The sequence below is a fragment of the Culex pipiens genome, chromosome 3 (genome assembly GCF_016801865.2).
Source record: "Culex pipiens pallens isolate TS chromosome 3, TS_CPP_V2, whole genome shotgun sequence".
Taxonomy (NCBI): domain Eukaryota; kingdom Metazoa; phylum Arthropoda; class Insecta; order Diptera; family Culicidae; genus Culex; species Culex pipiens.
The window spans coordinates 183,430,939-183,458,768 of record NC_068939.1 but is presented as its reverse complement, the minus strand read 5'-3'; the positions used below and the strand labels follow the sequence as shown (position 1 = coordinate 183,458,768).

Below are 27,830 nucleotides of genomic sequence, written 5' to 3'. Positions count from 1 at the left end.
AGAGGAGACTTGACAGATAAGTGAAACAGGACTAAAGTAGTTGGAGATAAGAAGAAGAGATACTCCGAGTTGCGATGTTCTAGGTACATCCACAACAGTTCGTTCAACATGCTGTGGATCAAAACAATACCTTCTACAATCACAAATTACTTCCCTTTCCCACATTGCCGCTTTATGATGTAGTCCATGCTCTGCAAAGAAAGGGATGTTAGTAAAATATAAACACTTTAAAATAATGATACAGTTACTTGCGGGAACCTGAGTGACATCAGGGTTTCTTATGTTGTTGCTGTTGTCTCCAGTGTGATAATATCACTCCAAAGTGGTTGTCGTGGTGCAATCGTTCTCCAACCGCAGGCCCAGACACGACATGAAAATGGAAACAAACAAAAACAAAACAAAACAAAAAGATGCATTAGTATAAGAAAATAAGAGAAACGAAAGATCATGCAATCACAATAAAATGGTGGATAGTAAACAGAAGCAGAATTAGAAAATCAGTTATACATAATAAAGAAATAGAAGATAGATAGTAGCTGAAAGTGGAAAGAAGAGAAACCCCGTATAGTGATGTATCAGGTACATCCACAACAGTTAACTCAACATGCTGTGAATCAAAACAATACCGTCTACAATCTTCCCTTCCCACATTGCGCATCCCTTTCTTTTGGCCGTCTCTACTCTGACCCTCGCTGGTCAAAGGTTTACGAGTTCGTTTCCACAGGCCACCAGCAAGGTCACGTGTTGTCATCATGATGACGAAACCAAGCCAACGTGGAGGTAAGAAAATGGGTAACTTGCAAGGAACCAGAGCAGCTGTTTTGACCAAGGTCTAGGTCAGCTAACAGCACTACGGGTGTAGTTCCGCTCCTTCCAGGATGTTCCTCACCGGGTGTCAACCGAAAAGGTATCATTTCACCCTTGGCCTGCAAAACATATTTTGCTTCAAATCTCGATTAAATTTTCAAAAGGCCCTATCTGCATAGGAAACCCATGAGGGATAGGTTGTTTTGAAAATTTAATCTAGAAATAACGTAAGGCCGTTGCAATTATAGTTTATGTCGCCCCCCCCCACCTCAAATGGGTCCGAAAAATCAGGGAAAACTCAACTTTAAAATTCTGAAATTCATTTTTATGCATTGATAATCATATTTAGCATATTTGGGCTCGTTTAAAAATATTTTGAATTTTTATGATATTCCAAAATACAGCACCGAAAAACCTTTTTTTTCTCAAAACAAAAAATGTTCGTCAATACATAGAAATTTCAGAAACTTATTATTGCAAAACAACTGGACAGATGTGTAATGCATTTTAAAACACTTTTTTCATTCAAATGTTGTAACTGTGGCTTGTAATTTCAATTAAAAATGTATATATATTTTTCTGCCCCCCTCGACTTTGGTCAGAGTCAAGGGACATAAACTTCAAAAAATATTTGCAATGGCCTAACTTGGTGGCAACATTATTGTCTATTCTCCTTTGTGGCTCAAAAGTTTGAGTTTTTTGTTTCCTAAAACATAAATACATACAAAATTACGAAAATTGATTTTTCTGAATAAGGACCATCCATAAACCAGGAACCCGTGGTGGAGGGGAGGTTCAGCGTTTGTCTACGCTCCATACAAAAAACAATTTGTTTTGTATGGAAATTGCCTACGAGGGGGGGGGGGGGGTCTGAGACTGAAAAAAGTATCCACGTGGTTTATGGATGGTCCCATAGTCCTCATCAACACCTACAACTTTTCCCAAGACACCGAATCGATTAAAAAATTTCTTCACAAATTATAGATTTTCGAATATTTACGTTCCATTTTTGTATGAACAGCTGTCAAAATTGTTTGAAGCCTCGTATGGGTGAAACAATGACACAAAATAGCTTCTTTGGTCATAGGGCAAGACTCTACAAAGTTTGAACAAATAAAAAAAATATAAATATAGAAAATCTATTGTAAAATATTCTTATATATTGTTTATTGGTTAGCCCGAAGTCTGAAAAGTGTGAGATATTAAGAGTTTTTCGAATGCTAAAAATTTAGAGATCGAAGTACTAGTGGTGTTACTTACAAAACATATAAAAACATATAAAAAAATCCAAATATTTTCGGAAAAAACTGCCGAATCAGCTGTTCCTAATTACCAAAAATGATGAAAAAAAAAATTAAAGCTGAAAAGAACATTTTGAAATTGGAAGATTAGTTTGAAAGGTAACTAGGGGAAATATACTTTCTCTCATCGTATTTCTGTTATCAGCACTTTTATCTTAAATTACAGCTTACATTAAGTTGTTTTGACTATCAATTCTCTTTTCTTTTCTAGGAAAATTGTGTGTTAATGTCGGAAAACTGCAAAAGAGATGAGAATTGGTCCGAAAGCTAAGTGTGTCGAAAATGTTTATGTTTCCCATAAGGTGCTTGTTCTGAATTGTTCCTGAATACCTTTTTGTTAAAATTTCGGTATTTTTTAATTATTCGACTTCGTATGTGCACTTTGCTGAGAACATCTTGCGCAATCTTGAATCTAAAAAACGTTTATTGTGAAAGAACGATTCACTCAATTGGGGGAGTTCCTAGCAACAGTTCAAGGTGTTTGATTCTCTACAGTTGAGATAAATATTTCGGTTGCGAAGTAAAAAAAAATCTAAAATTCTTCTAGTAATAATATTTGCATCTTTATTCATCTGCTCTTTGCACATGTTACGTATACCGTCGTGATTAGAACAAACTTCAAGTGGTAACAATGTTGCACATCTAATCATCAACAAACCTACAAAAACCCTAAACAACGTCTGGTAACTATACTTTCTTTTTCCTGTTGACTCTAACAGAAAGTCCACTAACCCGGCACACGCGCCCCACCTGATAAGCGAGCGAGATAGGTTCAGGTTCGCCCCGTAAGTCCTTGCACGATCGCGGAACCGGAGTGCCCTACTGCTTTTCTTCCGTGTTGTCTGGATTAAACTAAACCTGCGATTGCTATCAGTTTTCTTCTAGTGTTGTGTAAGGCGTCGCGAGCTTGCTTGCTTGCACTCGCTTGGTGAGTGATAACGAAAACTATTGCAAAATGTGGCTCTGCGCGATAGCGCGGCGATTAGTTTAAGTTTGTATTTAGTTTGCTTCCTCTATTTGGGCATATTTGACTAACGAGATTTGATTTGGTTACTGTTTTTTTTGTTGATTTGTTCTATTTTAAACACCATTTGACTAGCTAATTGTTTGTGTACCATTAGTTTAAGCGGTTTATTCTGTTACTTGTGGCGAATAGATTGGTTAGGTGTTTATCCCCTTTTTTGTATACACATTTGCGCGATTATTTTAGAATAATACTAGATTTAAATTGTTTCTAGGATTCCTTTGTGGTAAAATTCGAGAACTGTGTCCCGCATTCGATGATGATAATCTGGAGAAAGCATTTGGGCGATCGTTTTCTCGTGGTTCTTTGTCTTAAAATCGTTCATGGTAACACTATCAAGATCTGGAATGTGGTCAGGGTGGAACGTGACGGCCGGCAAGAGCCACATGGCAATGCCCAGTCCGTACAAGATCCGGGAGTTGTACTCGGCGCGAATGTTGGCATAGCTGAAGAGGGCCTCCAGGTCGGGCAAAACGAACCGATTCTGGGTCGGAACGTAAACTCGAAGTGCGTCGATCAGAGATTCTTGGTAACTGTGGATCAGCTCGTCGGTGTGATTCGCCCTCACTTCAGCCCCTGTGCTGGTGTACAGCAGATGCAGAATGTCCAGCACCGGACTCGTGTACCGCATGGTTTGCAAATCAATCAACTTCACCTTATCGTGGCTTTCGTTGAACATCAAGTTATTGACCCAGGTATCTCCGTGACAGAGCACCTTCCACGGCTCGTGACTGTTCCGAACCGCCGTCGACATGATCTGGTACAGCCGGCCATTCAACCTCTCGATGGCCTTTATCGCCCCATCCAACGCTCCGTTTTTATTGCTATAATGCAAACTGTCCAAAGTTCCCCTCAGAGACGTCTGCAACGAGTGCGTGTAGAACTCGGCTCCCTCATCCGTGTACACGATCTCCGTGACCTTTTCCTTCATCGTGTGAAACAGCACCGGTTGAACCTGCTTCATCGCCAGCGACACCGCATGAAAGTTGGCCAGTTCCTGTAACCACCAAAAAAATAATCTTTACTCACTTCAAATTCCCCCTTCCAAAACCCCCCAAAATATCTCACCCTCATCACCGTCCGGCACTGCCGATAGCTGAGGCACTTCCGGCGGTCCACCATCCGGAACCCGGTGCGCCACAAGTCCTCCAGCACGATCAGGTCACCTTCGGCGTCCGCCCCCGCGTACACGCACGCCGGAAAGGGCAACCGGTCGCGGGAAAACTTTTGCAGCACCGGAACCAGGGCCGTGTACGCGTTGATTTCGTTCGCGAACGCCTCGTCCGCCCGGAACAGCTTCCGCCGCTGGAGGCTCGCAATCTGGCGCTTGTAGATCAGCGAGATGAAGAATTCTGCGAAATCGAGAGAAGGAGAGAGAAAAGGAGTTTGATTTGCAAATGCAGTTGACATTGGAACCGGCTTTTTTTTGCTTCCATGCAGCACGCGGTCAACGGCTTTATGCTAATGGGGGACGCAGTTTAATGGCATTTGAGTCGGGGAAATTAATTCAAAACTGTAAAACTGCGAAAGATTGCTAATTTGTCGTAATTTCATTTGCGATCTGATTAACATACTTGTTTAGCTAAATTTAGAAATGAAGAAAAAACAAATGTTATCAAAACTGAAAAGGATTATAACACAAATATACAATCAATCATTATGAAAATTAAAAATATTTTAATTTAATGAACCCTTCAAAACTGACCTGAAAAATTAAATTTTCCACAGCATTGGCAAAATCATATGAAATAAGAAAAATCATCCACCCTTCAAAGAAGCAAAAAACAAGATTCCCGAAGATTTTTTAAGATTTAAATTTGAGACCTATGAGTTCGTTTGTAAAAATAAATAACTAAATTTCCAAACTTGGTCTCACAGGGTCTCAATATTAAGAGGTTACATACATGTAGAAAATCACAAAATTTCATATTACAGAAAATTCACTAAATCCACTAAAATAGTAGTTTATGCAACAAATTGCAAAAAGAGGATTTTTTCAGCACGAGTCGTACATTTATCCAACGAGGTTCACCGAGTTGGATAAATACGAAGAGTGCTGAAAAAATCAAGTTTTGCAACGAGTTCCATACAACATTTTTTGCAATTCCGAAAAACACCTATTGAGTGAAATTTTAAGTCAAATTTTCATGTATTTTGTCAATAAATCGTTTAAATCAAAAAAATGTGGAAAAGTGTTACTTTTCGAAACAAGTGCTGAAAAGTTCAACTTTTCAGCACCCATTTCAGTGCTGAAAAGTAGAACTTTTCAGCATTAATTTAGAAAAGTGTTGCTATTCGATTCTGTTATTTTTGGTAAAGAAAAGTAGGCTATTTCGTCGTTCAAGAATGACAGGAAAAGTATGTAGTTTCACGACGGAATTGCAAAAAGATTATTTTTAATCACTCCTAAAAGTTTCATAAAGATATTTCATGATTAAAGTTAGTAACAGACGATTTAAGCTCAAATGTTGCCATGCGCAAAGCGAACTGTCAAACTTTGTGAGCGTTTTTCTCTAAACACTGAGTTGAATTACGGGTGCCACGATATCTCGATATGGGATGAACCAAATTGGCTGAAATTTGGAGTAAAGACTCTCAAGACATATCCTGTGTGCATGACGAAGCTCGATTTTGAAATTTTGCTTTTTTAAAAAATATAAAAATCAAAAACTGACAATTTTTTGTATGAAAAACATGAAAATATTTTTATCTTTTTTAAAAATTAAGTTTTTGAAAATCGGCCTTCGTCATGCACACGGAACCGGTTTAACGAGTCTTCACCAAAATTTTGAGCCGATTTGGTCAAAGCAGTGTTGAGATATCGTGGCACCCGTTTTTTGAAACTGATAACTTCAAATAGCTATATCTCGGCAATGATACATCCAAATGACCTCAAATTTGTTTTGTTAACAGATGAAAATGTATATTTTAACACCCTGAAAACAGATTAAAAAAAGTTTAAATGTGTGTTCATACCAACCTCTGACGTTTTTGACAATTTACATGTATGTAACCCCTTAATTTAAAGAAAGTAAGGCATATGAGCAAACGTAGTTATTCAATAAGGCCTATACAAATATTTTTCAAAGTTTTTATCCCTCGGCACTGGCCGGGGTCAAGGGGGCCAAAAAATGTAAATAGCAAGCCATAGTCTGAACATTTGAATGCAAAAAAATGTTTTAAAAACTTTTAAATAAAATTTGTACCAGCCTCAGTGCGCAAAAAAATAGAAAAAATACAAGACGACATTTGACGATGGATCAGCTACACAGAAACAAATAATCATGGTAATATTAAATCTGGGAAGAGGCACATCTTTTATGCCAGAAAAATATATTTGAAAAAAATATGTGATTTAAAATGAATTTTAAACCACTCAACAGGAGCAATCACTTTATTGTTCAAAATATCTTAAGTTGTCAACACAGGAAAATGCATTTCAAAATGTTTTTATTTTATTAGATATAGGTTTCCATTGAAATTTTGCTAATAAAAATGTTTTTTCCCCTTGATTTTTTAGACCAATTTTGAAGGGGAACCTTGGAAAATATTTTTAAACACCTAATAAATTTAAATAAAACTATTTACACAAGTCATGCAAAGATTTTAAAATTGAGACTTTTTGAAAAGCTAGAATTACTAAATACTAAACTACTAAAATTTAAGATAAATTGTTAAAAATCCTTCAATATAGATAACCGTAAACTAGGGTGACTTTGATAGCCCGGGGTGACATTGATAGAAATTTGATTTGGCTACTAATTTTGATACACTAAATGTAACGGTCGCATTTTTGCATATATGTTCGATAATAAGCTATCCTTTAATGCTTACATACTCAAAATTCTGAAAAATGTTTGGATATTAATTTGACGGGCATTTGAAAACCTATCAAAGTCACCCCAGTTTACGGAATCTAAAATCCGTATGACACATCACACATATTAAATCCACACAGTTGGCAGCATTATCTAATAAGTGTATCACGGTATGGCAGTTTCATAATTCTATAAATCGAGATGAGTTGTGTTTTAACCCCCTGATTAAGAATTTATACTAAAAGGTCACACAAATGACCCAAATCCCAAAGTTTGATTTGACGTATCAGCTGGCGTTTTGGTTTTGAATTTTAAATTGGATTTATTCCGTCAAAAGACATTTAAAAAAAATGTAAATTTTGAGTGGACAAAGTACTAAAGCGTTTATTTACTGATTTTAGATTGTTTTGAGCACTCTAAAGCTCTGAACAGGCCTTCAAATTTTGGCATTTATGTTGAAAATTTGGCTTCAGCAAATTCAAATGGCTTTTTTGCTTTGGCCGATTTTTCAACACTCGTCGGAACAAGCCTTTGTTACATCCTAATTTATATTATTCAAAATATTCTATCGGTGAAAATTGTATTTTTTTTTGTTTTCCTATGAGAAGCAACATGCAAGGAGGCACATGGTGGCTCAAGCCATTTTGAATTGTTTGTATGTAAGCCTTTGCTGTGCGTTTTCTTTTATCAATTGTAAAATTTACCACATGTTTTTACTATTCATATTTTATTTGTACCATACGTTTTTATTAAGTTACACAAAAATATAAATAAGCCCCTTATTTTTTACCGATAGAATATTTTGAGTATATATTTTTATTAGGAAGGCTGCATTACAACTTTCTACGTATCAATATCCCATGGGTCATCACGATTTATATGCAGTAACGAATTTTAATAATATGATTCCTGGCTGCAATAAATAAGTCAAACAAACGAACTTTCAAGGTTATAGAATCAAAATTTTTAGCCTGCAAATTGGCATTTATCACATATTAATTTAATTTTAAATCAATGTAAATCGATACGCTTTCTTTTTAAAACCATTTTTTTGTGATCACCCTTATGACCATGCATCTCCATGAGCCTCCCCATATAGTTCAGTTGACATTGCATATTCCATCACAGACGATTCCAATTCAATTCCCTGTTCTGCATTTTCTGCGACAAAATTGGTTTCGTAATAGCACACGATTATGCTTCCCCAAGGCCGGCGAGGGGTCCACTTCCGCATCAGTGTCTGGCGCTGTCCAACAGCGACGTGGTTTCCCCCTTTGGTTGGTTTTGCTTGGCGCCAGCATGACTCAGTTGCTGCTGCACTTGACACTGCACTTGCCAGAGCATATAATGCCATGCAAAAGCGCGTGTTTTTTTTACATGCTGAAAATGCTGTGTGCGCGCGCTTATGTCGGTGGCCCAAGGTCAGGGCAACAATAAAAGTACAATGAACGAAGCAGCATGCAACTAAGCTCGGGGAAAAGCGCAAAAGTCGATCGATTTTTGTGTTGCTTCTTGTTCTAGGAAAAGCGACTACCAACTTTGAAGGTGGTGCAGAGTTTTCCTTCCGGGTAAATGACGTTGGAAAATGTTTGGGGTGGGGACGGTTGGCATAATGTCAAGGCCGGTCAATTCGCTCGTTTTGCGCTCGAAAAGTGGGTCAAGAGTGCACATGCACCCTCCCTTCGGTGGTGAGAACAAACACAAACGTGACGCTGGTGGCGTAACAACCAGAGTGCCAGTGGATGAGGCAGAGGACGATAATTGTGAGAATTTTTACCCTTGTGGTGGTGGTGTGGTGAGAGTGCATATTATACCCTCGATCCTGATGTTATGAGGGAATGAAAATACGGAAAAGCTGCACTACCGTTTGGGAAGCTTGTCAGCGTTGGAGGGGTTCCCAAACTATTTTTGTTCAAATAAATGTATCTTAACGTAAGCGTTATTAATAGTCAGGAATTCCAATAAGAAAGTAACAGAAAAATCAGGCAACGGGTCCAGACTGTTAAACGTGGTTATTACACAATAGGAAAAAAATCGGTATCTAACGCAAGAGAATTTATTTTTTTAGGTCAGGTTTTATTAGTTTCTAATCTGCGGTCCAAAAATTCCAAAGATGAAAATAAACATTATAAAATACAACCTGTGCAATTAACAAAAACATGAACTTCACTAAAAATATCAATTTAATTATAAATTTAATTGTTTGCTTTCCGTTTTTGGCATTTTAAATACAATTTGAAATTCTCTCATGGAATAGTAGGAATATAAGAGCGAGTCCACGAGCAAAGCATACCCATCTCGCATCGACCTCACCAATCTGTCTGAAATTTTCAGGGGTTGTTTGTGGAATTCAAAACTCATCACAAAGCGCTTTGAAAATGCAACAAAATACGTGGTGTAACATTCCAATCGGACAAATCTGAAGGTAGTTATTGTTATTTTAGTGAAAAAATATCACAATTTTCAAACTCAAATAAAAAAGTGTTGCATCCAGATATCAACTCGATTCGACCTGGTGCTTGTAGGACTACCATTTGAGACTGATAACGCTTTGGGTAATTCAGCTTAACACATAAAATCAGGGCCCCGGCAATGGCCTGATATAAGCTACCGAACAACATTGGCAATATGGCGTCATTTGTTTACCAACATGAGATTGTTTGTGGACGAACCAAAAAAAACCATTTTTGTGAAAAAATTCTACAACCGTTGTGTAATAATTTTGAAGTCATACATAATAAACTGAATTTCGTTAAATTCTAGAACAGAAAAAAATATAATATTTTTTTTGAATTTAAGCCACTTTTATCGAGATTCTAAGCAAGATTATACAACAAATCATCGTGCCTTTTGGTTATCTTTAGTTTCTAAACCAGTTTGCTTTAGATTGTTGTTTGAATTTTGAAATTTAGCATGCATTAAAATAAGTTGCAAAATTTCAAACTTTAGCAATGTGCAACAATTTCCATTCCACCCGTGCGGGAAACCGATAATGGGGTAATTCATGCGTTCCAGACTGTCAAAATTCCAAAACGTCACGCGAATCTTAGGTTCGCCGCTTTTGTTCCTGTATGACGTTTCGAGGCGAGGCCCTGCATAAAATAGACACTTGTTCATATCGTAAATTTTTTGGTCTAAATTTTTGCTCGGGTGACCCCTTAGATCTGATTTTCTGGTGAAAAATTGAATTTTAATCAAAATAGAAAGCAGCTGAAGATGCTAAACATATTTTCTCATTGTTTTGAGAGTAGAAGGACATAATCTTAAACATTTGCCTTGGTATTAAACAAAAATACTTATTTTTTTTAAATTAGTGATTCTGATTGTCACATTGAATGAAATTTTTTGACATTTTTAATCGCAAATAAATTGATTATTGATAAACAAGAAAACCAAACAGGTACAAAAAAAATAAACATCTTAATTTTTCATTCAATCTCAAAATACATTTTTAACGAACTGGTCAAAATATCTTTTTAAAATAGTAGTTTATTCAACAAGTTACAAAAAAGAAGATTTTTTCAGCACGAGTCGTACATTTATCCAAAGAGGTTGGAGTTGGATAAATACGACGAGTGGCGAAAAATCAAGTTTTGCTACGAAATCAAAGTTTAACTTTTCAGCATTTATTTTGATTCTATTCGAATCTTTTATTTTTGGTAGAGAAAAGTAGGCCGTTTCGTCGTTCTAGAATGACAGGAAAAGTAAACAGACGGAATTGCAAAAAATAATGTTGCATCTTTGATAACGTTTTTTCAATTAAGTAACATAGATTTAATTCATTTTTTTCTTTTTCTGTTTTCTTTTTCAAAAATTGTTACATTCTCAAAAAAAAGTTGTCTAAATTATGCACAGAAATATAGTTTTGGAAGTATAAGAATTTGAATGGTGTATTATAAAAAAATTACAAGGTGGATGAATTTGAAATAATTCAATAAAAAAAGTGCGTTAAAAATTCAGGGATCATCAAGTTGGTTAAAAACAGATAATTTAAATAGCAAAAGAAATGTAATTAGGACTAAATTAAATGCAAATTTTATCTCAAGCTTGATCTCAAGTCTTTCTTTTCTCTCTTTTTAAAAAAGTCAATGATAAAAAAAAATTTCATTGGAAAAACTTTTTGTATCAATTGTGATCGATTCAAAATACGTTGTAAAACGCTTTTAACCAAATTATTTTGAATTTTGGGTCATATATGACCTATCAGGCTGAAAGGACTGTACAAAGAAAAAAAAAAAAAAAAAAGGACTGTACAAAGACTCTGCTGAATAAAAAAAAATAATTATGATAAAATAAAATAAAAATGGTCGCTTGAGAACCCCAGAATCGATTCACAGGAAAATGATGGGAGGCAATGAATGACTGACAAAATTCAAAATAACTGCTCTCAATACCCCCTCTGAAAAGCCCTACAGCGAGGTCAACTCCCTTCGGCGGTTGAAGAATCACAACACAATCCGCTCCCTCTCGTAATACGTACTGCAAGGACACTCCCCCCATCCTCCACTTACCTTTGCTCTTCTTGGCCGTCCTCGAGCGCCGTTTTCCGCGGACCAAAATGCGCTTGATAATCGACATGTAGTTATCGCCTTGCTGGCTTCCGGGCAAACACTCGATGCTGTCCACAGTCAGGTTGGTGTCGTTCTCCGTCAGCTTCAGCAGCTTTTCCACGCTGGCCTGCTGCTCCTGGGCGTCCTCCTCCGGTCCCTCGGGAAACCCGCTGATGTCAGTGACTTTCTTCATGCTTTTCTGTTTTTTGTGTGTGATTTTGTTGCTTTATTTGGTGTTGTTTTTTTGATGTTGCGTTTTCTTCGATGTGTTGTCGTAGGTCAAAACACTTTGCTTATCATGGTGCACTTTGTGTCAATCTACATAGCTAAAACACGGATATCCACTAGTCACAACTTGGGTCTTTTTTCGCTGGCGTTGGCACTGTTCTTGTTTTGCTCACGGCCGTGGCTCAACTGGAAATGCAGTTGAAAATGTATTTCACATCGACACTACCTAAGAGCAACCACAGCGAGTTGTATGACACGACTATAGCTAAGTATAACGGACTGTGCAAGTGACGATGCACTCGTTGCACGCTAAATTAAAAATGGTCTGATTTATTCAATTTGTTTTTTTTTGTAATAGTAATGTTTCGTTTTGAAGAATAGAGACATTAACTTTAACAATCAACTTTATGATCAAAATTTCACAAACTTTCCTAATTTTCACACTGTACCTTGCCCTTCAGCGTCATACAGCGCCAAAAGAGCTTAAATGCGCCTGTATTGTGAGGAAAATTGCAGTTGCCAACTTCACGTTACATTTCTAAAACTTGCAAGAGAAAACGCCATTGTTGGCGTTAGTATTGGTAGCGCGAGAGAATTTAAAAGGAAAACTTGTGTGAGAGGCGTTCAAAAGAGAGTGCGAGAGCGAGAGAGTGCAAAAGCACATGGTTGACGCGCGCGCCAAACATTGCAAAGGAAACGATTTTTGCGCCAAATTTTCCACGGCCTGCTTGCTGGTGCCGGTCGTTTGTGGTAAAGAGAAACGGGTGAGAGGGAAAATTTCTAGAGAGAGAGTTTTCCGAGCTGGCTCTCGCGATGTCAAAGAGAAAATCAACGGTTGCTTTTGCACTGGTTTAGCGAAACACCATGCTGCTCCACTGTGATGCAACTGAAATGAGTTTTTTTTATTTTTTACATTTTAAGGAACCGACCGAAGGAACCATGACCGACGCTTTGACTCCATTAAAAATGGTTATTATTTGTTCTCATTTTGACTTTAGTGGCACAATTAAAGAAGTAACCTCTAAACATTTTTAGTTATTTGGAAAGATAATTGATTTTATTTCATAGAAATGTCACGTAAATTGAATAATATTGTATACATGTGCTTCCAGTGAAATAAAAACAAAATCGCGTGACGAGACAAAATTGTAAGACATGTTTTTTGAAAGGCACACAAGAAATATCGCAACAGTTTAGCCAGTATGTTTTTTCGTATGATTGAAAAAACAAGTCTTGCACTCCTTGAAGTGAGCGATCTGTTTGAAATTTGAGTTTTCGCCAGTCATTTCGTTGCGTAATGGGACAACAAATGGAGAAAATAAAAAAATAACCTTTTCTAATCTATGTCTTGCAGGCCTTATTTGGTCAATATTTTTGGTGATTTATGTAAGAAAACGCGTTCAATTAATATCGTAACTTTTGAATCTAGATCAAATGATTAAAAAAAATCACATTTAAAATTGAAAAAGAGCAAATTCGGTTAGGTTTGTTAAGATAAATCCGTAATAAAACCGTCTTAAAAAATAAACCCTCACAAATCCTCATAAACCATTGTCAAACTTTTTTTATTCAACAGAGAAAATCTGGAATTGAAATGATGTTGAATTTAGTAGGGCGCCCAATTTTCCCGGGTTTCGAATTTCCCGGGAAACGTAAAAAATATTTTTAGAATCCCGGGAATTCCCGGGATCCTGGATTTTTTTGAAACAGTGACAAAATCTATGTTTTCATTATATTTGTTATGTTTTTCAAGCTTAAAATTATAGTATTGAATCAATTCTATTTACTGGTTATAATCTACACTTCTATCTTAACAAGGTATTAGATAGCTTAAAAGAAATTAAAGATTTTTGTTGTTGTTTGGATTGGATTTTAAATGTTGTTGTTTGGATTTGGATTTTAAATAATCATTACAAAATGAGTAGAAAAGCTAGATAAATTTCTTTGAATATGTCTTAAAAAACAAGAAGAAAACAAATAGAATGATACCAGTCAATGGAAAATTTTAGATTAGTTTTGAATTTCATTTTTTATATAAAACATATTTTACAAATTATCTTTAAGTTACTAATGCCAACTGGGGAAAATCGGGACTATGGTCTGAATAGGTACCGGAGATTTTAGAGCAATGAATTTGGAAATCTGTGTACTTATTTTTGTTCTGTTCCTGTTCTAACCAAAGTCATTCAAAACATTATGTAAACAATTTGGCGTCAATAGCTGTCTTAATTCGTTACATTTTTCCTGATTTGCCCCAGGTACCGGTGTTAGATGAAAAATAATTCAATGTTATATTTTTTCAAATTATAAATAATATAAATACAAGTAAATATAATACCAAGTTCTTCAAAAATACATAAAATTAAAAAGAAAATATTTAAAGCGCTAGGCATTTTGCGGATCTGTAAACTCAAATTTTAACAATTTTCTCTAATAAGCCAAATAAATGCTGATATATGCCGAATACAAATTTTAATGCTTTAAAATTCTTATCGATTACTAAATAGTGAACTGTTCATCAATCACCACAACCAAAGTTTGGTTGGGAAACTTTGTTTTTTTTTCAATTTCGAGAATTCCCGGGACAAATTTTAAAAATTCCTGAGATTCGGGAATTCCGAATTTTGGAAAAAAAAATCCAGGAATTTTGTCCTAGGAATTACCAGGATGGACGCACTAGAATTTAGATTTATAACAGTAACAAACCTATTTTTTCTATAAATCTTTAATTTGTCTTAAAAATCAGAATTTGAGTTTATCTAGATTTTTTTTAAATAATTTTATTGCAAAAATATCAAAATCACAAACAGCTGATTATTTTGAATTTATTCATCATTAGGTTTGCAACAGCTATTGAAAAAAAATCTTATAGTGCTCAAAAGAACTTCATCACGATTTCGAAAATATTTAAAAAAAAATCGAATTAAATGGTTTCTAAAGTGACCTTTGGTCGAAACGAGACAATTTGCATCATTGATTCGAACAAAATAATAAACATGAAATTAATTTAGCAGCCTTTGGCCTACGAAATTTATTACTTATTTTGGTTTATGTGTTTTTTCCTAATATTTACTTATTTTGATTAGTTTTTATTCTTCTTCTGGTGTTAGGCTTTGATACAAATTCCAATCACTAGATTTTATCGGGTTTTGTTTTTTTTCTTTGTTTTTTCTTCGCCACTGATCTTTTTTTCATAATTCAACATTGAAACAAGATGGTGAAAAAACATGGACCACAAACATTGTAGGTTATATAAACATCTGCGTCGTAAAACCGGAAAATTTGAATCGAACAAAATAAATTAATATCATGGCCCAACTTAAACGCTTAAATCTCACGTCACGTCCAAGAAGATAGCAAACGTAAGGTGCAAATGTTTACCGAGTGCAGATCGAGTTCAAATCGTAATATTCCAACTAGAACTACTCATTGTTTGGTCTCACACCGAGAAGCGCTAAATAGTTTGCTCAAACGGGCACGTACAGCACCACCATCGCGCTGCCGGCGAGTGTCTAGTTCAATTGCCAACAACGTTGCCGCGTTGACCTTCACCTGCCGCGCGCGAGTGCATCGTCTTCTATTGCTCAATCCGGTTGTGCCGGTGAAAATTAAAAGCTTCTCTTTTTGCTTCATTTCATTGACAAGTTCAGCTGTACGCTTCACTTTGGGTTGTTTCTGCACTTGAATCTCTCGCTCTTTCCCTTTCTCGTCAACTTCAAGAGCTATACATAGAATGCCGCTTTTGGCTGCTTGTTGAAGAAACGAGAGCGGTTGGCCTTTCCACCCCACACGATAATCCCACCCCACAGTTCACTACACCAGCAGGGGGGTTGAGTATATCGAAGACCGCTGTCACCTCGGATCAACAACCACAGAGCACACACCTGTTGCAATCGGCCACCTCAATAGATGTCATTCAACTCACTCACGCTGCTGCTGCTGCTGCTGTTAATGGCTGGCGGTAGGCAAGATGCAGATATAGTTTTGCCCGTGAAAAGAAACTACGACGTATTGGCACTTGACTTTGGAATGTGGTGCCAAATTGTTTCTTCTTTCGAGCCACACTCTACAGAGATTGAACGCAGCAGCGCGTTGTTCTATTATCGCCCACCCTCGTTTTCTGGGTCAGTAGAACACTTTAATCAATTTGCTGCTCCAGATCCTATTCGAGAGCCCCGGGGCGACACAACACGAAGATGGGAGTCCAGCCAATTGAGCTAAACATCTAGACACAAAGACACCCCCTGGTTGATCGATTGCAGACTGAGGAGCTGCTGCTGCCTGATCGCAGAAAGTGTAGCACTCGCGAGCGACGCCCGATCGAAACTGAAAACGTGCGCGGCTCAACCACCGTTATTGTCTCTCGCGCTCGCTGGGACGCACTTGGGCGGACGGCGGCAAGTTTACGGCGCGCGCCAACTTTCTGGCTGTAAAGTGGTTTGGAGCAGGGGTTGCCAAACATTTTCTTGGTGCAAAATAAATATATTTTTTTAAATTGCATAAAAAAATTATTTTGTTATGAAAATTTAAGACTGTCGCTATTCATATTTCTGACGTTTTTAGTTTACTGATATTGATATTTTTTTTAGGCAATAATTGTAATTGTTTGCATCAAGATGTCATATCAATCGACAAATTGCTATGTGAGCAGTTCTCTACGGAATCGGTCTTATTTCTTTAATTTTAATTTTTGTATTTTTTAATCCGGCTGAAACTTTTTTGGTGCCTTCGGTATGCCCAAAGAAGCCATTTTGCATCATTAGTTTGTCCATATAATTTTCCATACAAATTTGGCAGCTGTCCATACAAAAATGATATGTGAAAATTCAAAAATCTGTATCTTTTGAAGGAATTTTTTGATCGATTTGGTGTCTTCGGCAAAGCTGTAGGTATGGATATGGACTACACTGAAAAAAAAAATGCTACACGGTAAAAAAAATTTGGTGATTTTTAATTTAACTTTTTGTAACTAAAACTTGATTTGCAAAAAAACACTATTTTTAATTTTTTTTATTTTTTGATATGTTTTAGAGGACATAAAATGCCACCTTTTTAGAAATTTCCAGAATGGGCAAAAAATCTTTGACCGAGTTATGATTTTTTGAATCAATACAGATTTTTTCAAAAAATCGAAATATTGGTCGCCAAAATTTTTCAACTTCATTTTTTGATGTAAAATTGAATTTGCAACCAAAAAGTACTTTAATGAATTTTTGATAAACTGCACCGTTTTCAAGTTATAACCATTTTTAGGTAACTTTTTTGAAAATAGTCGCAGTTTTTCATTTTTTTTAAATTAGTGCCCATGTTTGCCCACCTTTGAAAAAAATATTTTTGAAAAGCTGAGAAAATTCTCTATATTTTGCTTTTTTGAACTTTGTTGATACGACCCATAGTTGCTGAGATATTGCCATGCAAACGTTAAAAAACAGGAAAATTGATGTTTTCTAAGTCTCACCCAAACAACCCACCATTTTTTAATGTCGATATCTCAGAAACTATAAATCCGATTTACAACGTCGAAACATGAAACATTTGTGAAATTTTCCGATCTTTTCGAAAAAAATACTTTCAAAAATTTTAAATCAGGACTAACATTTCAAACGGGCCAAACATTCAATATTACGCCCATTTAAAATGTTAGTCTTGATTTAAAATTTTAAAAATATTTTTTTCGAAAAGATCGGAAAATTTCACGAATGTTTCATGTTTTTACGTTGTAAATCGGATTTATAGTTGCTGAGATATCGACATTAGAAAATGGTGGGTTGTTTGGTTGAGACTTAGAAAACATGAATTTTCCTGTTTTTTAACGTTTGCATGGCAATATCTCAGCAACTATGGGTCGTATCAACAAAGTTCAAAAAAGCAAAATATAGAGAATTTTCTCAGCTTTTCAAAAATATTTTTTTCAAAGGTGGGCAAACATGGGCACTAATTTAAAAAAATGAAAAACTGCGACTATTTTCAAAAAAGTTACCTAAAAATGGTTATAACTTGAAAACGGTGCAGTTTATCAAAAATTTACTACAGTACTTTTTGATTGCAAATTCGATTTTACATCGAAAAATGAAGTTGAAAAATTTTTGTGACCAATATTTCGATTTTTTGAAAAAATCTGTGTTGATTCAAAAAATCATAACTCGGTCAAAGATTTTTTGCCCATTCTGGAAAATTTCTGAAAAGTTGGCATTTTATGTCCTCTAAAACATATCAAAAAATAAAAAAAATTAAAAATAGTGTTTTTTTGCAAATCAAATTTTAGTGTCAAAAAGTTAAATAAAAAATCACCAAATTTTTTTTTACCGTGTATAATTTTTTTTTCAGTGTATCCATACCTACAACTTTGCCGAAGACACCAAATCGATCAAAAAATTCCTTCAAAAGATACAGATTTTTGAATTTTCACATATCATTTTTGTATGGACAGCTGCCAAATTTGTATGGAAAATTATATGGACAAACTAATGATGCAAAATGGCTTCTTTGGGCATACCGAAGGCACCAAAAAAGTTTCAGCCGGATTAAAAAATACAAAAAAAATCGAATGACCGAAATCTCAGAGAATTGCTCATGTGTCTCCTTCATCCAGAATTGCCATTTTTGTTCTGGGGAGATTTATACATTACTTGTTCGGTACCTGGGCTGAGAACGTAGCCCAGTTACCGAATGCTGCTCGCTAACTGGGCTGAACAAAAAATAACGAGGGGACCACCGATGCATAACATTTTCCTGATGAAACAAAAAAAAAAAAAAACAAAAGTTACTCAAATTTGTTTACTATGTTTACTTCATATTTTATCTAATTTTGACTTGAAATTTGTTAAATGCTTGAAAAAAGTTGTTTCTTGTTATTGAACTTGATTTTTACATCTACCAACCCCTCGGCCATTTTGGTTTGTTTTGGTTTTTTGACGTTTGTCTGCTTTTTAACTGGGCTACGGCCCAGTTATCGAGCGCCCAGTTAAAAAGCAGCCTTTAACAACGCCCAGTTACCGAACAACTACTGTAGTATACTTAAAGATTCCTATGAAGTTTGAAGTTTAGATTTGGGCTTTCCATGCAAAATAAATAAAATAATCAAATAACAAGCCATAGTCTCAACATTTGAATGAAAAAAAGTGTTAATAAAATGCATTTTACTCCAGTTCAGTTGTTTTGTAATCATCAGTTTTCGAAAAAATGTAAGGTTTGACGGAAACAAAAAAAAAAAAAATAGCGAAGAAAAACTTTTTGCGGTACATCGAATTTTTTAGGAAAAATAAACTGTTTTCCCTGATTTTTCGGGCCAATTAGTAATATTAAAAATATTAGTACCAACCTAAACAGAATATAAAAAATATTTATGATTTTTTATGTTGAAAAATCAGTCAAATACAGTTTATATGTATTTTTGGCACGGCTGCTTTTGGCTCTCTGCCATGTATAATAGATTTGTCCATACCAGCTTCCATAAAAAAACAAAGGCTGTACTTGCTCAATAGCCTGTCTTTTGAGAAGAGATTTTCTTATCGATCTGGTGTCTTCAATTGTTGTAGAAATTTTCATTTTTTTTAAATATTTTTTTTTTAGTTTTTTAGGGGATTAAAACGGCATTGTTTACGATTGAGTTGGTGCAAAATTTGGTACAGGAGCTATGTTCAAGTTTAAAGTATTTTCAGGTAAAGGTTTCGGGAAATGCTAATATTAACACCTAAACTCCCAAGCTCGAGAAAAAGGGGGGATTTTATGAAAATGGGAGTGCAATTTAAAAAATTCCATTGAGGAAAACAACCCAGCGAAAAATATTTTCGAAGCGCTAAAAAAAATACAGCATTTGTTTTTTATTGAGTTTGTTGTTAACTTCGCTGTAAATATTTTGACAAAGTTCCTCCTGGTATTGTTCTGAAAGCATCCTACACGTCGTGATACTTTTTGATGACGATTTTCTAAATCCTTGTAAAGTTATTGAAATCGTCGTTAATCAATAGTTGCTATTTTTATATCAATTTTAATAATAATGGTATCATTCTATAGCCGAAAATGTGAAAAACATGCAACTAACTAAAAAAGGTAATGATAGATGGTGTGGAATAAGGCAAACACTATCAGAAACTAATATAAATGTTAATAAAAAGACTTAAAATGAAACAAGAAAAACATAAAAAGAGAACTTTTGTTAATTTGTCTGCTTCTTCAATAAAAATAATTTGGAAAATTCAAAATCAAGCCTAACAATTAAAAATGTTCAAAATAAGGGTTTTTGCCTTTTAAAATGTATACATTTTAAATTTTATAAATGTGGTGCCCAGTAGGCAACCCACAAGCTTTTTTACTTTGTTAAATTTAATGGATTGCGGGATAATTGCAATAAAAAATCGATTTGCTTGGAAAGCGCAAGAATTGTTCTTGATAAAATTGACCTTCAAAACATAGGAAATTGTTCATTCAGCATTCAGTGAATTTACGAAGCCAAGAAATACTTTCTGAATTAGTAGACAAAGTATAAACACTAGGGTGCTTCGGAATTCCCAAATTACTATATAATATGGTATAACCTTGTTTATTTTGCTAAGGTTACCCTCTCCAAAAGTTATTGCGAAATTGTATTTTTTCTGACTTGTTCCCTTGCATGCTGAGTCAGAATCCTTAAAACGATCTTTAAATGTAACAATCAAAAAATCACAGGAAAGATTATCTGATGCACGAGATATCTTCATTAAAAAAATGTTTTTTTAAGATAGAAAACCATCACGCAGAAAAATATTTTGTAGAATCAGCCTGTACCTGTAGCCTGTATTTTTGTTTAATCAACGCTAAACGTCAAAGCTACTTTTTCAAAACAACAAAATATTTTTGTGGAATTGAAAAAAAAACAAGTTTTGTTTTAACGCATGTTTGTTGAATATAATTAACGCCGATTTTGCGTTAAAACAAAACTTGTTTTTTTTTCAATTCCACAAAAATATTTTGTTGTTTTGAAAAAGTAGCTTTGACGTTTAGCGTTGATTAAACAAAAATCTTGATTTTCAAATCAACAAAACGTTTTGTTGATTCAAATATGCCTTATTTTTCTGCGTGATGATACAACATTAATAAAAATTTCGAATGTTTAACCTTTTCTTTCATAGTAAATTAGCTCTCTTAACCGCTAAATCTGCCAAATTGTAATGCTTTGGTCTGAGCTGAAGCTGCCTAAGGCCTTTAGCTCAGTATGGAAATAAATAATAATAATAATTATTTGGGAATTTTCAAGTGGAAAATTTCTATTTAAACTATCAAAATTTATTGGACAGCATAAACACATATTTCACAGCAACTTTATCCTGAGAGAAAAATTGAATTCAGTGGTTGAACAAAGCAAAAAAAAAAATTACAGTCGAGGCTCGATTATCCGAAGGCCTAGGAAAAAATCACTTCTGATAACACAACTCAACATTTTTTAAATTGATATTACTAAACGCTTCAGTTTCGTCAGATCTTGTCGACAGATTTGAATTTTAGTGCATTTTCTGCGAACGAATTTTTTTGTTGATTTCGGGTATAAAGGCGTTAACATCATACTAAGAAACCAGGCGCATCCATTTAATTTCTCTTTCTCAGAATGAAACTTGGAATGAAACCATGGAGACACCTGGCTTTTTAGCACGGAATTATTTAATTTACAACTTTAACTTTCGCAGGAAATTCATCAAAATTGAATTCAGTCGATTGGGTCGTTTTCAGAGAGCCCAAATCTATCATACCATGATGAAACTGAAGTGTTTCCTGACATCAACATAAAAAAATGTTGAGATTTGAAAGTCGAGGTTAAGTATAACCCCTACTATCACGCAGAAAAATAAAGCATATTTGAATCAACAAGACGTTTTGTTGATTTGAAAATCAAGATTTTTGTTGAATCAACGCTAAACGTCAAAGCAACTTTTTCAAAACAACAAAAGATTTTTGTGGAATTGAGAAAATCAAGGTTTGTTTCAACGCAAAATCGGCGTTGATTATATTCAACAACAATTTTGTTGAATCAAACCTCGTACAGGCTGATTCTACAAAATATTTTTCTGCGTGATAGAATGATTTTAAATTTGTAAGTCCAATATGGCGGTGATGAAATATTGGGAAAATGCATTTGGTAATTTAACAGGCAATAAACCATTCAAATTTGACAAAAATAGGGTTGAAGATTTTGAATTTGATGTTAAAAATAAGCAAACCATAATAATATATAAAAATGTGTGCTCATGATTCGATTATCTGAAGTCCCATACAAAGTTTCGGATAATCGAAACATCGGATTATAGAGTAAGCACTGTAGCTTGAAATGGCTTGAAAATTATTTTTTTGTACAACATTCTTTCAAAGCTCCTAAAACTGCATCCATTTCGGAAAATAAAACTTCATATTAAAAGCATTTTACAAAATAATATTAGACAAAGCATGCTTTCGTTGCAGAACCCCTGCAAGCAGTTCTAATCAACATGAAGACATTCGCACCATTAATGTAAACCCACCCGTTGCACGTGTGTGTGCGTGTGGACTACAGGCGCGCATAGTCGCGTGGTGCGCGCGGCGTCGTTATCAGCGGCCTGCTGCGATTTAGGGTACGAAACGGTGCCGCGACGACCGACGTCGAACTTGCACCACTTTCTGTGCATCATTTAGTAAGCCAATCAGGCAGGACAACGCGCGCAGCAAAAGTAAACAAAACAAACTGTTGTGTACTGTGCGTGTGTGTGCAGAGTGGTGCGGAGTACTGACTGATAGCGGGTCGTGATGAGCGTCACTTCGGTGCTATCTTTTTTTGGCTATATTTGCGTTGCGATAAATTTGAGATTTGCTAAAATTAAGGAAAGGGAATTTAGATGAGCTAATCTGGGAATGGCTGGTTTCTAACAATATAAGTTGGGTGATTTTTTTAAATTTACGCGTCATTGTTAAAAAAAGAAGTTGTTCTACCACGGATTCTTGATTAAAACTGTTATTTAGGATTAAAACTTCTTAATATACTAATTAGTTTTGAAACCAAGCGCCTCCTTTGATTCTCGCTAGAATGAATCTATGGAGGCGCATGGTCGTTTAGATTGGAACTACATTAACTTAACCAAAATTTTGTGTGTTTAGAACTGACTTAAGTGTAATTTTGTCAACAGGAGCGTGTTCATCGAGCTCAGTTCTTACAGAACGTGACAAGGAACCAACAAAAAAAAAAACAAAATTTTGAGTTATGAAGCAAAAACATAAATCACGTACATTTAATAAGCATAACAAAGTACCGAAAAGTTGATAACCCAGAAACCATCATTTCCTACAAAATTTTAAAGAAAGGAGTCACTTACCTTTGTTTTCGGGCCACAAACAAGAAGCAACGCTCCCTGATAGCGAAGTCCCGAAAGAGGTCAAACACACATTTCCCGCGTCCAACTTTTTTTTTGCTCCGCAAATGAGGAATAATTGTCTCTCGGCAGCTTCCTCAACATCGGTTCTACGGCCCCCGGATTCCCCACACGCGGTGATACGCGTGTTCCAACAAAAAAAAAAAAAAAAGAGGAGTAGAGTTCGAGTTTTCGAGTTCACGAATCTGGCTCATGACACAGATTCGGTAATCAGCGCCGAATGGACGCGCCAATTAAGCTTCTTTTCGGGACGTGTGTAAACATTTGGCTTCTGGTTGAGGCTTCTGATTTTTCATGAAACATTACCTGTTCTTCTTCTTGGGGTGGGACGATGCACCGGATGTTGCACAATCTGGGCGAAATTTTGCAGCGTCACGACCGAGAAGATTGAGGCGCCTAATTTTGGCGCCGCGATGCAAAAGGTGCTCAACCGCTTGGCTTATCGGGCGTTGTCGTGTGGAATTTTCGGAGGCATCGCCCTAGTTCAATGCGAAATTTTTGTCTCGCACCGATAAGGAAACACGTTTTCGGCAACATTTGTTTTGTTGAATTACTTTTTCGTTTATTTCTCTTTTATTCTGCCTGCCTGCCTATGTACTGGGGCCTGTTTTGTTTGTCTATGCAATCATGTTGGCGATTTTACACACTCACACATGGGAATTGCTTACGGTTTTATTTTTGCGACTTGCGAAAAGATGTTTTTGTTCGTTTTAGCTGATACGAGTTTGGACGATCTTTGCTACGCAGTGCACCTTTCACCTTTTTATTTTCTTCTTGTTATATGACCTTTCGTGATAGCAGTAAAATGCAACTTTTTTTTTGTTCTGTAGAAAAACAATGAGCAAATTTTAGGTGTGCTTGTGAAATTTTCTCCTCATCATTTAAAGTTCTGAAGACAGAGTTTCGTTTACTGAACTACTCCACCGTTGGTTTACAATCATCCCTTAAAATCAAATTGCTGAACTAAGACAGCTTCCAAATACCCGAGATTTCCATCTTATTCGTTCTAACAATAGAATAATAACTATATCAGAATAAGGAAGAAGGTTTTACACTAAACAATATACCCATATGTAGGAGAAAGAGTACGCTAAACTCATTGCATAAAGTTTCGTCTTTTTGTGTAAATAGAAAGTCTTCTGCCAGTGGCACTAACCACTTCTTTTAATGTTTTGATTCTCCTCTTCCACTCACACTAATCGCTAAAAGGTAGACAATAAATAATCTTAAACCAAACCTAATATGTTAAAGTAAATAGTATTTTGGCAGTTTGATGTGTAAACTCGACACAACCTATCGATTCTCTCCAACTCTTACTTTTTTCCTTGTTTTTTTTCTGCTTTTGCACTAATCCTCTAGTCAGTATTTTTTAATGCTACGTGCAAGTTGTTAAGGGGCTCTTTATCTTTATTTCCACAATTGCAACGAGGAGAAACATTTCCCTACAACATCGTTACAGAAGCTACTTAATAATCTCTTTTTCAAAGTTAGTTGGATCTGCGCTACGCGCGCGAATCGGCTTGTCGGCAGTTCTCTAGATGTTCGCATTGTGATTGTGATTTTAAATTATGATTTTTTTCTGGATGGATCTTTGTCTAAAGAAGCCATTTTATCTCTTCAGTTTTTTTTCATACAAATCATTTAACAATTTGTCAAGCTGTTCTTATAAAGAGAAATCAAAACCATAAGTTGCTTAAAAAATAAATAAAAGTTTTTGGTTAGGTATCGAGACAAGTATTCATGTTTGACTCATACATTAAGACAACACAAAATTTGGTTAACAAGCAAGTTAATAACTTTATAAATTTCGGACTAAAATATCTTTTTTTTTATTCAAGCCATACTTTTGCAACTGGGTTTTATAAATGTTAAAGGGCTTTCAAAAATAGAATGCTTCATTTAAAATTTTGGAAATCAGAAAATTTTACGACTGTTTTATATTTGATATCAAAATCTGAGCAACTAAAGCTTCCTTGACATGGTAAATTTTCAAATACAGTCCAGACTCGATTATCTGAAGGCTTCTTATTTCGTATAATCGAATCATGAACAAAAATATTGTTTCGTATTTTAAACTTACTTTTAACATGAAAATGGAGATTTGCGACCCCATTAAAATCAAATTTAAGTGGTCAATTTCTTGCTACATTCCAAAAAACAGCAAGGCCTTTGAAAAAATTCACTTCGGATAATCGAATCACAAAAAAAAATCGTTGCCATATTACTGATTGTTAAGTTTAAGTTTAACCCCTAAACTACACTAATGTGATTTGGAATTTTTAAATCCAAGATGGCGGCCAATGTTGTGTTTTGGATTTTGTAATTTAATATGCAATCAACTTTTCAAATTTGACTAAAATGTGGTCGCAGAACTCTCATTTGATGTTAAAAGCAAAAAAATAAATGATTTGACTATTCGAAGCCTCATAGAAACCTTCGGAAAATCTATTTCTGGATGGAACTGAAATCACTGCCATTTTGGCCGCCATCTTGAATTTAGGATTTTCAAATCACCTTAGAGCATTTTTAAGAGTTTTATTTTTACTTTTTAAAACACAGTCCAGTCTGTAACATCGACTATTCGATGTTTCGATTATCCGAAGGTTTGTATGGGACATCGGATAATCAAATCACGTACAATTTTGTTTTTTGGTTTTTTTCGTTTCCCGATTTTTTTTTCGAGATTCGATTATCCGAAGTTTTGGTTATCTGAAGTGAAATTTTGCCAAGACCTTCGGATAATCGAATCTGGACTGTAGCAGTATTTAAAAAGTATAATTGTAAGAAATGTTATTTGTAGTTATATTTTTTACGCCATTTTTTTAATTTTGCACCACAAAATTTATGTAGTGAAAATCATTTGAAATTTATTCACCAAAACCATTAATTATTATCCATTAAGCTTGCATTTCTGATATCTATATACTGCCCATGTTCGCATAAATGTCCCATATGCAAAAACAGCAAGCTGAGAAAAACGCATTTGAAGTTTGTCCCATACATAAGGCTACGTGTAAAGTTTTCTCGAAAAAACTGGAATTCCTCATGATTTCTAGAACAAAGTACTGGATGTTGTAGGCTCTTTTGTAAGAGCACATGATTTTGAACCAAACTGCATCAATAACTCGAAATCGATGAAAATGCATATGGGACATTTATGCGATCAGGGGCAGTATAGCTGAATACGAATATTTGAGTATTATTTTTAAATACGGTATTTGGAAAAATCAAATGTTGTGGAAACAATAAAAACAAGAATTTAAAAAATAAGGTATTTTGTTAAAATTTTAAGTGTTACTTAAACCAATTGAAAACTGTATTATTTTTGAAAAAATACGGAATTTTGTCAAGACCAGAATATGTTATCCAAAAACATTTATTTTTAAAATCTGTTACAGATTTGGCTTTAGGCCGTTGCAAATATTTTTCAAAGTGTCGCCCCCCCCCCCCCCTTCAAAATTGGTCCAAAAAATCAGGGGGCAAAAAAATATTTTTTCAAAAAAAAATCAAAATTTTAATGGAAATAGAAGTCTAATCAACTGAGAACAATCCAAAATGCCTTTTTCTGCATTGATAATCACATTGAACATGTTTGGACTCATTTAGAAATATTTTGAACTCTTATGAAATTACAGTTCACAGCACCACAAAAACTTTTTTTTCTCGCAAAAATAAAATTTTCGTCAGTACTTAGACATTTTGGAAATCAATGATTGCAAAACAACTGGACAGGTGTATGATGCATTTAAAAACACTTTTTTCATTCAAATGTTGACATCGTGGCCTGTAATTTCAATTTTTAACTTTTTTTATTTTTTTGCCCCCCCCCCCCCCCCTCGACTTTGATCAGAGTCGAGGGACATAAACTTCAAAAAATATTTGCAACGGCCTTATTGAAAAAAAAAAATATTTTGCATATTTCAAAAATTGTAGTGTTTTTCCGAAAAAATAATAATAAGCAAATGTTTTTTCATGTATTATACACCATTTCAAAATGAATTCAATATTTAGAATATAAGTGTTTTTTTTTAATTTAGCTACTTTTTAAAACTTGGTAATTTGAAAAAAAATTGCACCAAGACCAAAGCAATTTTTTTTTCTAAAAAAAAGGGGCTAAAATAAATGCGGCAAAATTTACATTTTCGTTTGAAAAAAAAAATCAATAAACGATTGAAAACTATTTTAAACATTTGTTACGTTATTTCAGCATTTTTAATCAAATGGGAATTTTATAGCTATTTATGTCTGAAATTTTAAATTGAAAAGCTAAAAAAAGAAAAAAAATAAGTTTCAATTAGTTAATTCCAATATATTTTGTTCGATTATCACCAATAAAATAAGCGAGAATCGGTAGCGATAAGAATATCATCATCGTAATCGTTAACGACTCTTGATAACATTATTGTTAAATAAACTTGATATCTAAAACTTTGCCCAAGAGAGCACATGAATCAGAAAATGTGGTCTGGTGAATCGGGACATCTATTTTACCCATGTATTTGTGCAAAGCTTAAATATTTTTTTTATTGGTTTTCTGTTAGCCCCAGCTGACGGTATTTTCAAACCATTTCAGTATGAACAGCTGAAGATTGCATTTAGATTTGAATGAAAAATCTACTGATCCAAAATGACTTCTAATAAAAATATCTTTTGTTCAGAAAATCGTTCAGTTGCGATATCGTAGAGAACTGCTCTCTTCTGAGAGAGAGAGGGAGAGTTTGCCTCGCCGC

The 27,830-nt window shown here is 34.8% G+C and overlaps 1 protein-coding gene across 1 annotated transcript; it reads right to left on the bottom strand.

The window, feature by feature from the left end:
* Positions 1-2,646: 2,646 nt before the first annotated feature.
* On the bottom strand, positions 2,647-15,631 carry LOC120425776 (uncharacterized). The gene is made up of 4 exons (XM_039590388.2): positions 15,613-15,631; positions 11,462-11,914; positions 4,201-4,484; positions 2,647-4,129 (listed from the first exon to the last, which is right to left on the bottom strand). The coding sequence occupies exons 2-4, from the start codon at positions 11,691-11,693 to the stop codon at positions 3,332-3,334; spliced, it is 1,314 nt and encodes a 437-aa protein (XP_039446322.1). The 5' UTR covers positions 11,694-11,914; positions 15,613-15,631; the 3' UTR covers positions 2,647-3,331.
* Positions 15,632-27,830: the final 12,199 nt, after the last annotated feature.